General features: G+C 42.6%; 1 protein-coding gene across 1 annotated transcript in view; it reads left to right on the top strand.

Annotated features, from left to right (window-relative positions):
• The window catches only part of PRTFDC1 (phosphoribosyl transferase domain containing 1), a 67,084-nt gene that overhangs the window by 7,719 nt on the left and 45,418 nt on the right, over nt 1–13,947 (top strand). Inside the window, exon 3 of the mRNA XM_073329573.1 lies at nt 2,675–2,858. Within this exon, the coding sequence (XP_073185674.1) occupies nt 2,675–2,858 (184 nt within the window). The remainder of the gene's footprint in view (nt 1–2,674; nt 2,859–13,947) is intronic.

Below are 13,947 nucleotides of genomic sequence, written 5' to 3'. Positions count from 1 at the left end.
CCCGTCCCATTTCCACCCAGGTTGGGGGGTAAAGCTCCGCCGATAAACTTTCGAACTCTGGGGCTGCCCTGACCAGGGACAGAGACTTTTGGGGCATTGGACTTTTGGGACTTTGGGTGATTTGGGGTTGCTGGACTCAAGAACCAAAGGGAAAAGGGCATGCCCCAATTTGCCTGGGGTGGGGTTGTTTTTGCTCATGGGTTGTGTTATGAATCCTGTTGGTGGTGTTTCCCCAACATAATGCCACATTGTTTCTCTCTGTTATTAAAAGACTTTTGCTACACTCAGACTATGTGCTTGCGAGAGGGGAAGTATTGCCTCTTGGAGGTGCCCAGCGGGGGTGGTATATATTTGTCCCAGGTCACTGGGTGGGGGCTCGAGCCGGTTTGCATTGTGTTATTGGAATGGAACCCCTAGATATTGAACCCGGCCCTTGTTGCTGCCAACTCTGACGGGCAGAAGGGTTACACACAAAACAACAAAAACCCTCTAAAAAGTTTTAAAAAAAAATTAAGAAGGGAAAGGAGAGGGGGGTGGGCAATTTATAAACAGAAAGCCAGAAAAAATATATGGGTAGACACAGATCACTAAGTGTTTTCACTCACTGTCTCTGTGAAAAGCTTTCCCACAGTTTCAGACTTTCCTTTAGAGGAGGTGGTGCTGAAGAAGAAGGAGAAAAATGCAATTACCTCACTATTCGTGCTATTTTTACATAAACACAAGAGGAACTTAAATGTATTTGAGATCAGACTAGATGATATAATGGTCCCTTTTTACCTTAAAATCTATGAATATTCACTCTTTTGATCTATTTTTGGTATACAGAATTTATTCTTTGCATTGCATAGATATGAAACTGAAAGAAACTTTGACCTTTTTAAATTGTAGCTAATTTATTGTTGGCTACAGAAATAAGAAAAACGAAAAGAAATATTGTCCTCTTTGGACTATATTCTTCCCTTACACATGCCGTGCACATATAGTAATTTCCAGTGATTTTTTGTGTGTGTGTGTCTATGCAGAGAAAAATGGACTCCTATGTCACTGTGAACCAGCAAAGAACAGTTTATAGCACAAATGTGGTAGTGAAATCCATATGATAAATTACAGAATCATATAATGAATTGCATTTGGCCTACACCTCATTTGCGCTCTGGCCACTAGTCCATCTTTATTGGGACTACACTATAATGCCAAGTAGCTACTGTTTTTGTAAGTGACCTGACAAAAACTTGTTTTTCTTTTCTTGACCAAGTATAGCATTTTTCCTCAAAATTACACTGGGCTCAGGTACAGAATGGCACTCTTGAATCTTGGCTCAATAAGATATTTTCAGATGGGATTATCAAAATATGAGGCACTCAAACTCACTAATTAGTTTTGAAGATTTAAGCCAAGAACTTTATCCCACATAAAAGCTGGGATCCTATTCATTCTAATATGCTGCATCCTGTTGACAAAGGAGACACATTGTCAATAAGAATGCAGATCAGTAAATTATAAGATATTTAAATCCTCAAAGTAATTGGTAAATAACTCTGACTCTTCCTGTCTCTCTTTGTGACCTTGGGCAAGTCGCTTAGCTTCTCTGCATCTAAGTTTGTGTTGTCTACAAAAGGGGGATAATGATTTTACCCTTTGTAAAGTGCTTTGAGATCTCTGACTAACACTATGTGTCACTTGTAAGTATTTTCATTTATTTTACTAAAATGTAAGTGTAGCTTTTTCTTTAGTCTGTGAGTTTATGTAATTTCTGGTGTTTTTCTTCTTGCACTTAAACCATTTACTCTTAGCCGTTTGCGTAACAAAGTGTGTGATCATAGAGAGAGACGTTACATCAGGGATCTCAAACTTAAATCACCACGAGGACCACATGAGGACTAGTACATTGGCCCGAGGGCTGCATCACTGACACCTTTTCATACGAAGATACAGAAGTCCCCTGCTCTGCCCCTCGCCCTGCCCCCACTCCACCCCTTCCATGAGGCCCCGCCCCTGCCCCGCCTCTTCCCACTGCTTTCCCCAACTCCACCCCCTCCCTGCCCCTCTTCCAACCCCTTCCCAAATCCGTGCCCTGGCCCCGTCTCTTCTGTGCCTCCTCCCCGAGCGTGCCGCGTCCCTGCTCCTCCCCCCTCCTCCTGGAAGGTCCTAAGCGCCGCCAAACATCTGTTTGGTGGCGGGAAGTACTGGGAGGTAGGCAGAGGAGTGGGGATGTGGCGCAATGTGGGAGGGCAGGGGTGGGTGAACAGGGGGTGAGGGGTCATATGGCAGGCCACAGGAAATAACTCCGCGGGCCTCATGTGGCCTGCAGGCCGCATGTTTGAGACCCCTGCTTTACATGAATGTGGGATGCTGTGTAAAGCTGGTGACCTAGTTTGCGCAATCACCCGAAAAGTCTCCTTTATAATATTTATTGCAACACATTCTTCCAGTTGTGTAATCCAGGGAATGTGTCTAGTGATAATTCCCAGTCTGTGTTGTTATACACATTTTGAATCTTGTATTGATCAGATTTCTTCTTGTATCTGCCTGTTGTGCAGCTGATCAAAAGCCCACTAACGTCTGTCAGGGAGTTGAATGGGCCATGCTTTAGATCAGGCCATGCATGATTTCTAGATATTTTTGTATAACTCCATTGAAAAACCTATTACATTATAATTATCCTTTATTTCAGGACAGAATGCTTGGCCAAAGGCATCATGCAAGACATTGGAGACCATAACATTGTGGTTCTCTGTGTACTTAAAGGTGGCTACAAGTTTTGTGCTGACCTTGTGGAGCACATTAAGACTCTCAGTAGAAATTCAGAAAGGTCTGTCTCCATGAAAGTTGACTTTGTCAGACAGAAAAGTTACCATGTAAGTCAACAGTTCAGTTATATATATTATTTATAAATTAAATAGTAATTTGATTCCAGTAATAAAATAGAGGTTTGTAGATGAAGAATTTAAAAACATTTACAATACATTTTACAAAAAGTATCTGTGTGAAAAATTCCTTTGTTTAAAAAGAAGTTTTCCTTTTTCCCTATAATGCATTAAACATATGATTGTACTAACTTAATGGATAAATATGAGTGATGTATGAGACATCCTAAAGATAATTATTTTTCACTTGCGCTGTTTTCATTAATCTGTCAGTCAGCTGTGGCTTTTTAGAAAATAAACTATTTCACATTCTTTCATTTCCCTCCCCCTCCAGTAATTCTAAATCTTTCTTGATTTTTGCTGTTAGTTAAAGAATAGGAAAATTACTGAAATGTTTTACTCAGTGTGTCATAAAAATGGATAGTATATATAATAGCAGTCTATACCACTAGATGATATAGTGCTTTGTTGTAAAATTAAATAAGACATTTGGTCAAGTCCAGTCTTGATGTCAGAGGTTAGAGCCCTCATTAACTTGAGAGGTTAAATAACAGTGATCCACTGATTTCAGTATGGTAATACTAGTAAGAGGGCCTGTTTGGAGCTACATCCTTTTTGGGGACATAGTATGATTTTCTATTTTTATAAGCTGCATATTTGAATTCCATCCTGCATTTCATTATCTATAGTATGAGCCAAATCCTAGAAATAGTTTACAGCTCAAGTGGCAGAAGCTGCACACTAGAGATCTCACAAGGGGGGTTAGGGTGAAGTAAAAAATACTTTCCCCTTCCATTAAGGAGTGGCAGTAGAACTTCTGTGACCTCTGTGCAGCCTCAGGGTTCAGTAACCCCTCATAATACCTGTGTCTCTAATCCATGGGGAATTGTTGGTGTATCCGCATAGTCACAGATCCAGTGATGTCCCCCCTTTTCTGACCTACCATCCCCATCCTGAACACTTGCTGCAGTAGAACACTGATTCCACTAGGTGACCACAGTCCTAGTGGGGTCAAAATGTGGCCCTCGGACTGTAAGTGGAATTTTTCCACATGAGAACCAATTTGAGACATGAAGCACATGTATAGTGAAAAGATGTTACTATTTTCTGACTATTTAACAGTATGCAAATGAAGTCTGTGAATTAGCTAAAAGCAGTGGGGAGAAAAAAACTTTCTTATTTGAGGGCACATAGAAATTAAGTGAATTTTCAAGAGGGCTATTTACTTAGTTTACACAAATACTAGATTAATATTGAAGTACTGATTGTTTACATTGATTTTACTTTAGAGGGGCATCTGGCAGTTGTTCTGTTGGGCTGCCCTTCATCATAAGAACATAAGAATAACCATAATGGGTTAGACCAATGGTCGATCTAGCCCAGTATCCTGTCTTCTGACAGTAGCCAATGACGCATGCTTTGAAGGGAATGAACAGAACTGGCAATCATCAAGTGATCCATCCCTTGTCATCCACTCCCAATTTGGCAATCAGAGGGTAGGGGCACCTGGAGCATGAGGTTGCATTCCTGACCATCTTGGCTAATAGCCATTGATGGACCTATCCTCCATGAACTTACCTGATTCTTTTTTGAACTTCACTATGGTTTTGGCCTTCACAACCTCTCCTGGCAATGAGTTTCACAAGTTGACTGTGCATTGTGTGAAGTAGTACTTCCTTTCTTTTGTTTTAAACCTGCTGCCTCTTAATTTCATTGGGTGACCCTTGGGTCTTGTGTTATGTGAAGGAGTAAATAACATTTCCTTATTCACTTTCTCCACGCTATTCACAATTTTATAGACCTCTATTATATTGCCTCTTTGTCATCTCTTTTCCAAGCTGAAAAGTCCCAGTCTTTTTAATCTCTCCTCATGCAGAAGCTGTTCCATACCCTCAACAATTTTTTCCCTTCTCTTTACTTTTTCCAATTCTAATATGTCTTTTTTTGAGAAGCGATGACCAGAACTGCATGCTGTATTCAATGTGTGGGCATACCATAGCTTTATATAGTGGCATTATGATATTTTCTGTCTTATCTGTCCCTTTCCAAACGTTCCTAATATTCCGTTAGCTTTTTTGACTGCCGCTGCACATTGAGTGGACATTTTTCAGAGAACTGTCCACAGCGACTCCAAGATCTTTCTTGAGTGGTAATAGCTAATTTAGATCCCATCATTTTGTATGTATAGTTGCGATTATGTTTTCCAGTGTGCATTATTTTGCATTTAACAACAGTGAATGTCTTCTCCCATTTTGTTGCCCAGTCAACCAGTTTTGTGATATCCTTTTGTAACTCTTCGCAGTCTGCTTTGGACTCAACTGTCATGAGTAATTTTGTATCATCTGCAAATGTTGCCATATCGCTGTTTAACCCTTTTTCCATATCATTTATGAATATGTTGAACAGTACTTGGCCCAGTACAGATCCCTGGAGGACACAACTATTCACTTCAGTGGATTCTGAAAACTGACCATTTATTCCTACCCATTTGTTTCCTGTCTTTTAACCAGTTACCAATCCATGAAAGGACCTTCCCTCTTCTCTCAGGACAGCTTACTTTGCGTAAGAGCCTCTGGTGAGTGACCTTGTCAAAGGCTTTCTGAAAGTCCAGCTGCACTATATTGACTGGAAGAAAAGGAGTACTTGTGACACCTTAGAGACTAACCAATTTATTTGAGCATGAGCTTTCGTGAGCTACAGCTCACTTCATCAGATGCATATCGTGGAAACTGCAGCAGACTTTATATATACACAGAGAATATGAAACAATACCTCCTCCCACCCCACTGTCCTGCTGGTAATAGCTTATCTAAAGTGATCATCAGGTGGGCCATTTCCAGCACAAATCCAGGTTTTCTCACCCTCCGCCCCCCCCACACAAATTCACTCTCCTGCTGGTGATAGCCCATCCAAAGTGACAACTCTTTACACAATGTGCATGACAATCAAGTTGGGCTATTTCCTGCACAAATCCAGGTTTTCTCACATCCCCCCCACCCCCATACACACACAAACTCACTCTTCTGCTGGTAATGGAGAGTGGTCAGTTTGGATAAGCTATTACCAGCAGAAGAGTGAGTTTGTGTGTGTATGGGGGTGGGGGGGATGTGAGAAAACCTGGATTTGTGCAGGAAATAGCCCAACTTGATTATAGTGCCCATCTTTAAAAAAGGGAAGAAGGAGAATCTGGGGAACTACAGACTGGTCAGTCTCACCTCGGTTCCTGGAAAAATTGTAGATCCAGGTCCTCAAGGAATCCATTTTGAAGCACTTGGAGGAGAGGAAGGTGATCTGGAATAGTCAACCTGGATTCACCAAGGGGAGATCATTCCTGCCCAACCTGATTGCCTTCTATGATGAGATAACTGGCTCTGTGGATGTGGGGAAAGCTGTGGACATAATATATCTTGACTTTAGCAAAGCTTTTGATATGGTCTCCCACAGTATTGCCAGCAAGTTAAAAAAAGTATGGATTGGATGAATGGACTATAAGGTGGATAGAAAGCTGGCTAGATCGTTGGCATCAACGGCTCAAGGTCTAGTTGGCAGCCGGTATCAAGTGGAGTGCCCCAAGGGTCGGTCCTGGGGCCGGTTTTGTTCAGCATCTTCATTAATGATCTGGATGATGTGATGGATTGCATCCCCAGCAAGTTCACAGGTGACAGTAATATGGGGGGAGAGGTAGATACGCTGGAGAGTAGGGATAGGGTCCAGAGTGACCTAGACAAATTGGAGGATTGGGCCGAAAGAGATCTGATGAGGTTCAACAAGGCCAAGTGCAGAGTCCTGCACTTAGGACAGAAGAATCCTATGCACTGCTACAGGCTGGGGACCAACTGACTAAATGGCAGTTCTGCAGAAAAGGACCTGGGGATTACAGTGGATGAGAAGCTGGCTATGAGTCAGCAGTGTGCCCTTGTTGCCAAGAAGGCTAACGGTGTATTGGGCTGCATTCGTAAGAGCACTGCCAACAGATGGAGGGAAGTGATTATCCCCTCTATTCAGTATTGGTGAGGCCACAACTGGAGTATTGCTTCCAGTTTTGGGCCCCCCACTACAGAAAGGATGTGGACAAATTAGAGAGAATCCAGCAGAGGGCAATGAAAATAATTAGGGGGCTGGGACACATGACTTATAAGGAGAGGCTGGGCTTATTTAGTCTGCAGAAGAGAAGTGTGAGGGGAGGATTTGATAGCCGTCTCAACTACCTGAAAGGGGGTTCCAAAGAGGATGGATCTAGACTGTTCTCAGTGGTAGCAGATGACAGAACGAGGAGTAATGGTCTCAAGTTGCAGTGGGGGAGGTCTAGGTTGGATATTAGGAAAAACTTTTTCACTAGGAGGGTGGTGAAGCACTGGAATGGGTTAACTAGGGAGCTGATGGAATTTCCATCTTAGAAGTTTTTAAGGCCTGACTTGACAAAGTCCTGAGTGGGATGATTTAGTTGGGGTTGGTCCTGCTTTGAGCAGGGGATTGGACTAGATGGCCTCCTGAGGTCTCTTCCAACCCTAATCTTCTATGATTTCATTATGGAGGTGGGCAAACTACGGCCTGCGGGCCATATCCGGGCCGCAGGACCCTCCGGCCCGGCCCCTGAGCTCCTGGTCCGGGAGGCTCACCCTGACCCCTCCCCCGCAGTGGCCCCTCCCATTCAGCCTCAGCTCACTGCACTGCCTGCACAATGCTCTGGGCGGGGGGGCTGCAAGCTCCTGGGGCAGCTCCGCTGCAGAGCCTGACCTGACCCAGTGCTCGGTGCTGCTGTAGCATTGCCAGCCACTGGTGCTCCAGGCAGCGCGGTAAGGGGGCAGGGAGCAGGGACGGGTTGAATAGAGGGCAGGGAAGTTCGAGGGGGTGGTCAGGGGCCAGGGGTGTGGATAGGGGTTGGGGCGGTCAGAGGGCATGAAACAGGGGGGTTGAATGGGGGCAGGGGTCCCGGGAGGGCATTCAGGAAGGAGAGGAGGGGTTGGATGGGGTGGTGGGGGACAGTCAGGGGCGGGGAGTCTGGGGGCAGTCAGGGGACAGGGAGCAGGGGGTGGTGGATGGGGCAGAAGTCCCAGGAGGGCCATCAGGGAACATGGTGGGTTGAAATTGGTAGGAGTCCCAGGCGGGCCGTCAGGGGGCGAGAAGCAGGGGGGTCAGATGGGGTCGGGGGCCAGGCCACGCCTGTCTGTTTAGGGAGAGACAGCCTCCCCTAACCACCCCTGCTTGTTTTGCAACCTGTCTACTATCTTACTCCTGAAGGTAGGCATTTTTTTAAAATACAAAATTAAAACCAGATTTTCAGATTAAGAGCCTGGAGTTAGGCACATGAATCCATATTTAGATCTCTAAATAGAAATGGATTGATTTTCAAAAATGCTGAGCACACTAAACTGCTATTGACCGTAATGGTAGCTGCAGGTATTCAATACCTCAATTAAATAAGGTAGTTTTTATTTAAGTTCCTAAATATAGATATTTCTGCCTAACTTTAGATTCCTAGTTTGAAAATTTGGGCCTGTAAGGTTGTGAAGAATACGTTTATACAGTTAACTCCGTGTAAATCTATGTAGTTATGTATACGTGAGTTTATAAGCTGACTGAATGAAAAAATAGCTGTGTGTGGTATGACCTGGCCTGTTCATCAAAATGAGGTACAGTATATCAACTTCGTTAACCTTTTCATTGTTGACAAAAACTTGCAAGAAAAAGGCGGGATGGTAATATTATGAGGATCTTTGCAATCTTCTGTGAGTGGTGGTTTGTTTTAGCATCTCACTTTGGTGTATCAGGAGCATTGAACTTGGTTTGAGGGCAGAACATACGAGAGTACTAGTACTCCCCCACCCCACCCCCCCAAATATTCAACCACTGAGTATAGGAGACAAAGCTGAATCTAACAGAGGAAACTATAAATGACAGCTAGTGTTGTTATAGAACTTATTTCCTACAGAACAAAATACTAGTTTTGATTATATCTGTAATACTCCAAGTATTAATGAAGTTACAAAGTGAAGTTCTGATTTTGGCTAAAAGCATATTTCACTCCCTGTGTATTTAGCAATATGTGCTATACACAGCTATGGCATTTTACTCTTAGAGCCCAAATAGTTAAGAGAAGTTACATACCATTTAATCTCTTCTTTAGTATGTACAGGGCTTGTCTACATACCGCTTAAATTGATGTAATTTACGTTGCTCGGGGATGTGAAAAAGCCACCCCTCTGAACAACATAAGTTACATCAACTTAAAGTGGTGTCCACACTGCACTACGTTGGCGGGAGACGCCAGAGGCATTACAATGGCACAGCTGCATCAGTGCAGCTGTGCTGTTATAGTGTGATAATGTAGAGTAGCCCTCAGATGCAGACCATATAGAAATAGATTAGACAAACTTCCAGTTGTAAGCAGAAATTAAATTTGCAAATGTAGAAACATACTTTTGACCAAGAAAGAACTGATTGTATTATTATAATTTACATTTGGGGGGGCTTTATATTCAGTAAAAGTTACATTTGTTGAGTTTTTACAGTTACTAACCATCTGATTATCCAAGTTGCTGTGGTACTTAGCATCTCAGAAAATCAAACCCTAAGTAAACTGACACAGGCAAGAACAAATGTTTTTAACATCTACCTGTGATTATCTAACTTCTTTATTTCCCTAAATGAAATCCCCATTATTTTTTCCAGACCCTTTGAAATTATTTTTTTTCCTTTTTAAAATTTTTGTGCTGAATACTTTTTTTAAAAAAAGAATAAATGTTGGAAATTAACATTATTTATAGAGAATCATATTTTAGCCTGGTGTCCTTTCACCAATGTAAAAGTTAGAAAAACCCAATGAAATAACAAAAGAACATTGTAGGAGAGGAGGTGGAATGAGGTCTTAAGAAAGCAACAGTAAACAGAAAGAAGGGATTAGAGGGTGTGGTTTCCTATAGACTTGCAATATCTTGTTTTGCCTATTTCTCTTATTTTTTATTAATTTATTTGGATGATTGTCATTGAAAGGCACCATATGAGAAGGCTTTTAAGCAGGAATTTGAATAGAGGCTGTGTGGTGACTTGAACACATTCCAAGCATAAGGGACAATGTGGAAGAAAGGATGATGGTGAGAGTTAGAAAAGGAACTGAGAGGAGTATAAAGAAATGATGAGAGGTGTAAATGGTGTGAAGAGCCTTGAAAATGAGGACTAATTAAACTGATGCAGAAGACGAATAGAGGCCAAAGAAAGGAGTTTGAATATAAGGCCAGCAGATTGGGCTTGGGAGAGAGAAATTTTGCAGCAGTGTTTTGGATGGATTGGAGAGGAGTGAGGCAAGAAACAAGGAGTCTTGAGAGGGGAAGGCTGCATTTGTCTGAGTGAGAGATGACCAAAGCATGGGCAAAGTCTTTAGCATTAAGAATGAAGAGACAGCAATGGATTTAGGAAACATTGCAAAGAAAGAACAAATTGGATTTGGTGACAACCTAGATGTTGGGGTAGAAGAAAATGAACGGAATTGAATGTGATACTAAACCTGGGTAGTGGAGAGGATAGTGGAAATAGTGACATTGATTGAGAACGTAGAGCTTGAGGGGGCAATCAATGAGTTTAGTTTTTACCATACAGAATTTGAACGCTGATAGGACATCCAGGAGATGTCAGATATGTGAGACTGAACAGAAGGAGACAGACTTTGAAATTACTGACGTAAAGTTGGCCGTTGAAACCATGAGAACAGATGAAGCAATTCAGAGAAGGTGTTATGGCAGCAGAATAAAGAGCTTAGGATAGATCTCTGAGAAGACATTGACATTAGGGGGAGAGGGAAGGGAAGTGGAATCAGAGGTCTTTAAAATTGTTGATGGGGTCATTGGTAACCTTGGTAAGAGCAGTTTCAGTGGAGTAAAAAACCTAAATTGAAAGAAACCCAAAAAGGAACTAGAAAAGAGGAAGCTGAAGCAGTAAGAATACAATATGTGCACAATCATCTTGAAGGCAAAGGAAAGAGGGAACTGGTGTGATAATTGGACAGGTTTTTTTGATCAAGAAAGGGATGTTTAAAGATTGTGGTTAACAGGGTGTGATGGGGCGCATGCCCCACGCTGGCAGAAAAGGGCTTAAACCAACCCCAGGGAGGCTGCGCAGGAGGCAGCCAATTAGGAAAGGGCTTGTAGAGACAGCCAATTGGGAGAAGGGTTAGAGAGACAGCCAAGCAGGACCATATAAGAAGGTCTGCTGAACAAAGCGGCTTGAGTCACTTCCTGGAGTTCGAGGAGGGAGGACTGGCTGCCCTGAAGGAGGGAGAGGAGACAGCACCATGGTGAGAGCAGTGCTGGGTGGAGTCAGGGGAGCAGGAGTGAGCTCCCAGCTGATCACTGCCAGAGTGAGGCCCTGATACAAAGGCGGAGAAGGTGCTAGGACTGTGGGGAAGGGGCCCAGGGAAACAGATGGCAGGGGTTGGAGATGACGTAGCACATGACTGCTGCCCCCCCTCCCCCTTTGGCCCCAGTTGCTATTGACGCAGGTGGCTAGACATGAGACTTCAGCCTGCCCCTGAGGCAAGTGGCTGCACAAAGGAAGGCCACCGCTGCCCCTTGCCCACCTCCCACCCCCCGAAGGGGGAAGAGAAACAAATGGGGAACAGCCAGAGGGCTGTGTCCAGAAGAGGACACCGTGGTCCTGTGAGCAACATGGGCCTGGGGACAGAAGTGAAGGTGGCGAGATGCCCCTAGATGAAGATGCACTGGCAAACCAGAGGTAATTCCCAGGATGGACAGCAGGAGGCGCCAAAGTGGTGAGTCTCACCTGGTTACACAGGGCATGCTGAAGACTTTAAAAAAAAGAAAAAGCTAGGTAAGAGAGTGATTGAGGATGAAGGAGAAAGAGGGAACGAAATTTGAAGTGAGAGAAGACAGGAGTAAAAAGGATGGGCTGAAGTGAACAGGTTACTGAGTAGAAGACAATAGTGAGCCCACCTCAAAGTCTCTAAGATTTGGGTGTTGGGGGGGTGGGGGGGAGAGGTCACAATGATGAGGCAGGGATAAAGGAGGATGAAATTATTTCAGATTCCTTCTTTAAAATTTAGCAATTTCTTGAGTGGAGAGGGTTTGAGTGGACTTAAATACTTTGAAGAGTGGTCAGTTTGGATGAGCTATTACCAGCAGGAGAGTGAGTTTGTGTGTGTATGGGGGTGGGGGGGATGTGAGAAAACCTGGATTTGTGCAGGAAATAGCCCAACTTGATTGTCATGCACATTGTGTAAAGAGTTGTCACTTTGGATGGGCTATCACCAGCAGGAGAGTGAATTTGTGTGGGGGGGGCGGAGGGTGAGAAAACCTGGATTTGTGCTGGAAATGGCCCACCTGATGATCACTTTAGATAAGCTATTACCAGCAGGACAGTGGGGTGGGAGGAGGTATTGTTTCATATTCTCTGTGTATATATAAAGTCTGCTGCAGTTTCCACGATATGCATCTGATGAAGTGAGCTGTAGCTCACGAAAGCTCATGCTCTAATAAATTGGTTAGTCTCTAAGGTGCCACAAGTACTCCTTTTCTTTTTGCGAATACAGACTAACACGGCTGTTACTCTGAAACCTGTCGTTAAATACCAGAGCCTCCAGTGGTTGACAGCACAAGAATCAGTCCAGGAAGACAAGTAGAGCAATCTAGCAAGGAAGAAAGTTGAGTTAAAAAAAAAAAAACGTTTCAGAGGAAAGTGTGCAAAGTCCCGAGATTTTCTCCAAAGGTGCTAAGCAATCCATGAACTGGAAGAGAAATTCATGTATCAGGTTTGGAGTTTGGTAGGATGGACAGAGTGATAGGATGGTGAACTGAAAGATTCAGGAGTGGTGGTGAGGGTGGAGTTTGAAAGTGTAGAATATGGAATTAACAGGTTTGATGGGCTTTCTGCATCCTCTGTTAATCTGTTTCTGATGAATAATTCAGTATTTCTTTATCAATATCTGGAGCTGTTCAGTCTTCTCTCATTATATGATACAAGGGAAACTGTGCTAAGGATAAAAAAAATCTCAAATTTATTGATGAGATTTTTGTAAGTATTACAATGACATGATTGTATGCAGTGAAGAAATATACAGCACTGGCTAGTAATGAGGCTGAGAAAGCTCTCCTTTCCCCACATTCTTTTCTAATGATTTTAGTTTAATCTTGTTCAGATCAAAATGATAGAAAGTGACCCACTGATAGTTTTGAAAACTGTGTAGTTTACTCTGATTGGACAGCAGCTGAATTGCAATTTTCAGTACATATTGATGCATGTAGACTCCCGCTTATATTCAATTGCAGGTTACTGGGATGACTTTGTATTGTCAATTTGATACCTGAACTGCAGATTCTGAAAACGTATTTTTCAATTGCTGGTGGCAAGAAAGTAACCTTTTAAAATTATCTCCCAAAATATAAATAACTTCAAAAGAAGTGTTGTTTTGCTAAAGTATAAATCTTGTGGAGGATTATGTGGATTGAGCCACTTCACTTAAGCCTTTGAAATTAATCAAAAGTATTTATGGCTTCCAGAACATAACTGATTTAAAAAATGTGACCTCTGAATAACAATCCAGACACAATAGTCACATTGATGTGTGTACACCAGAAGATACATTGACATTATCTGTATCCTCTTCAGCATCCAGTTGTTTGAAATATATTTACAACTGTTGATTATTAATTTTGGCATAAACAGAAGCGTTTGTGCTACAAAACCCTGAAAACAACAAAACAGGCACTGTGCTTTACACAGATCTGAATGTTGTAGTCCATATGAGGCCATTTCAGTGAATGGTTTTGGTAAATCTATCTGCTGTAAGAGTATAGAAGCACAGACATTTTATATATGTTTTAATGCAGTAATGGTTAAATTGTATGCCAATTAATACAAATAGTAAAATTATATTTTTTAGGTTTAATGATCCATGGCTGCATCCAGACTGCACTCTAAAGCTATAGTTGTCCGGCATCCACCCACATGTGGCATGGGAAATAGAACTCATGACCTTCTGCTTCAAGAACACATACCTCTTGAAATAAGGGAGATTCTCCCTTTGTTCAAGTGGTTAGAAGGTTTTTATTTATATATTTTTTGAGAAGGA

This window comes from Lepidochelys kempii, chromosome 2 (assembly GCF_965140265.1).
Source record: "Lepidochelys kempii isolate rLepKem1 chromosome 2, rLepKem1.hap2, whole genome shotgun sequence".
NCBI lineage: Eukaryota > Metazoa > Chordata > Testudines > Cheloniidae > Lepidochelys > Lepidochelys kempii.
This window is presented reverse-complemented; position numbering and strand designations above follow the sequence as displayed.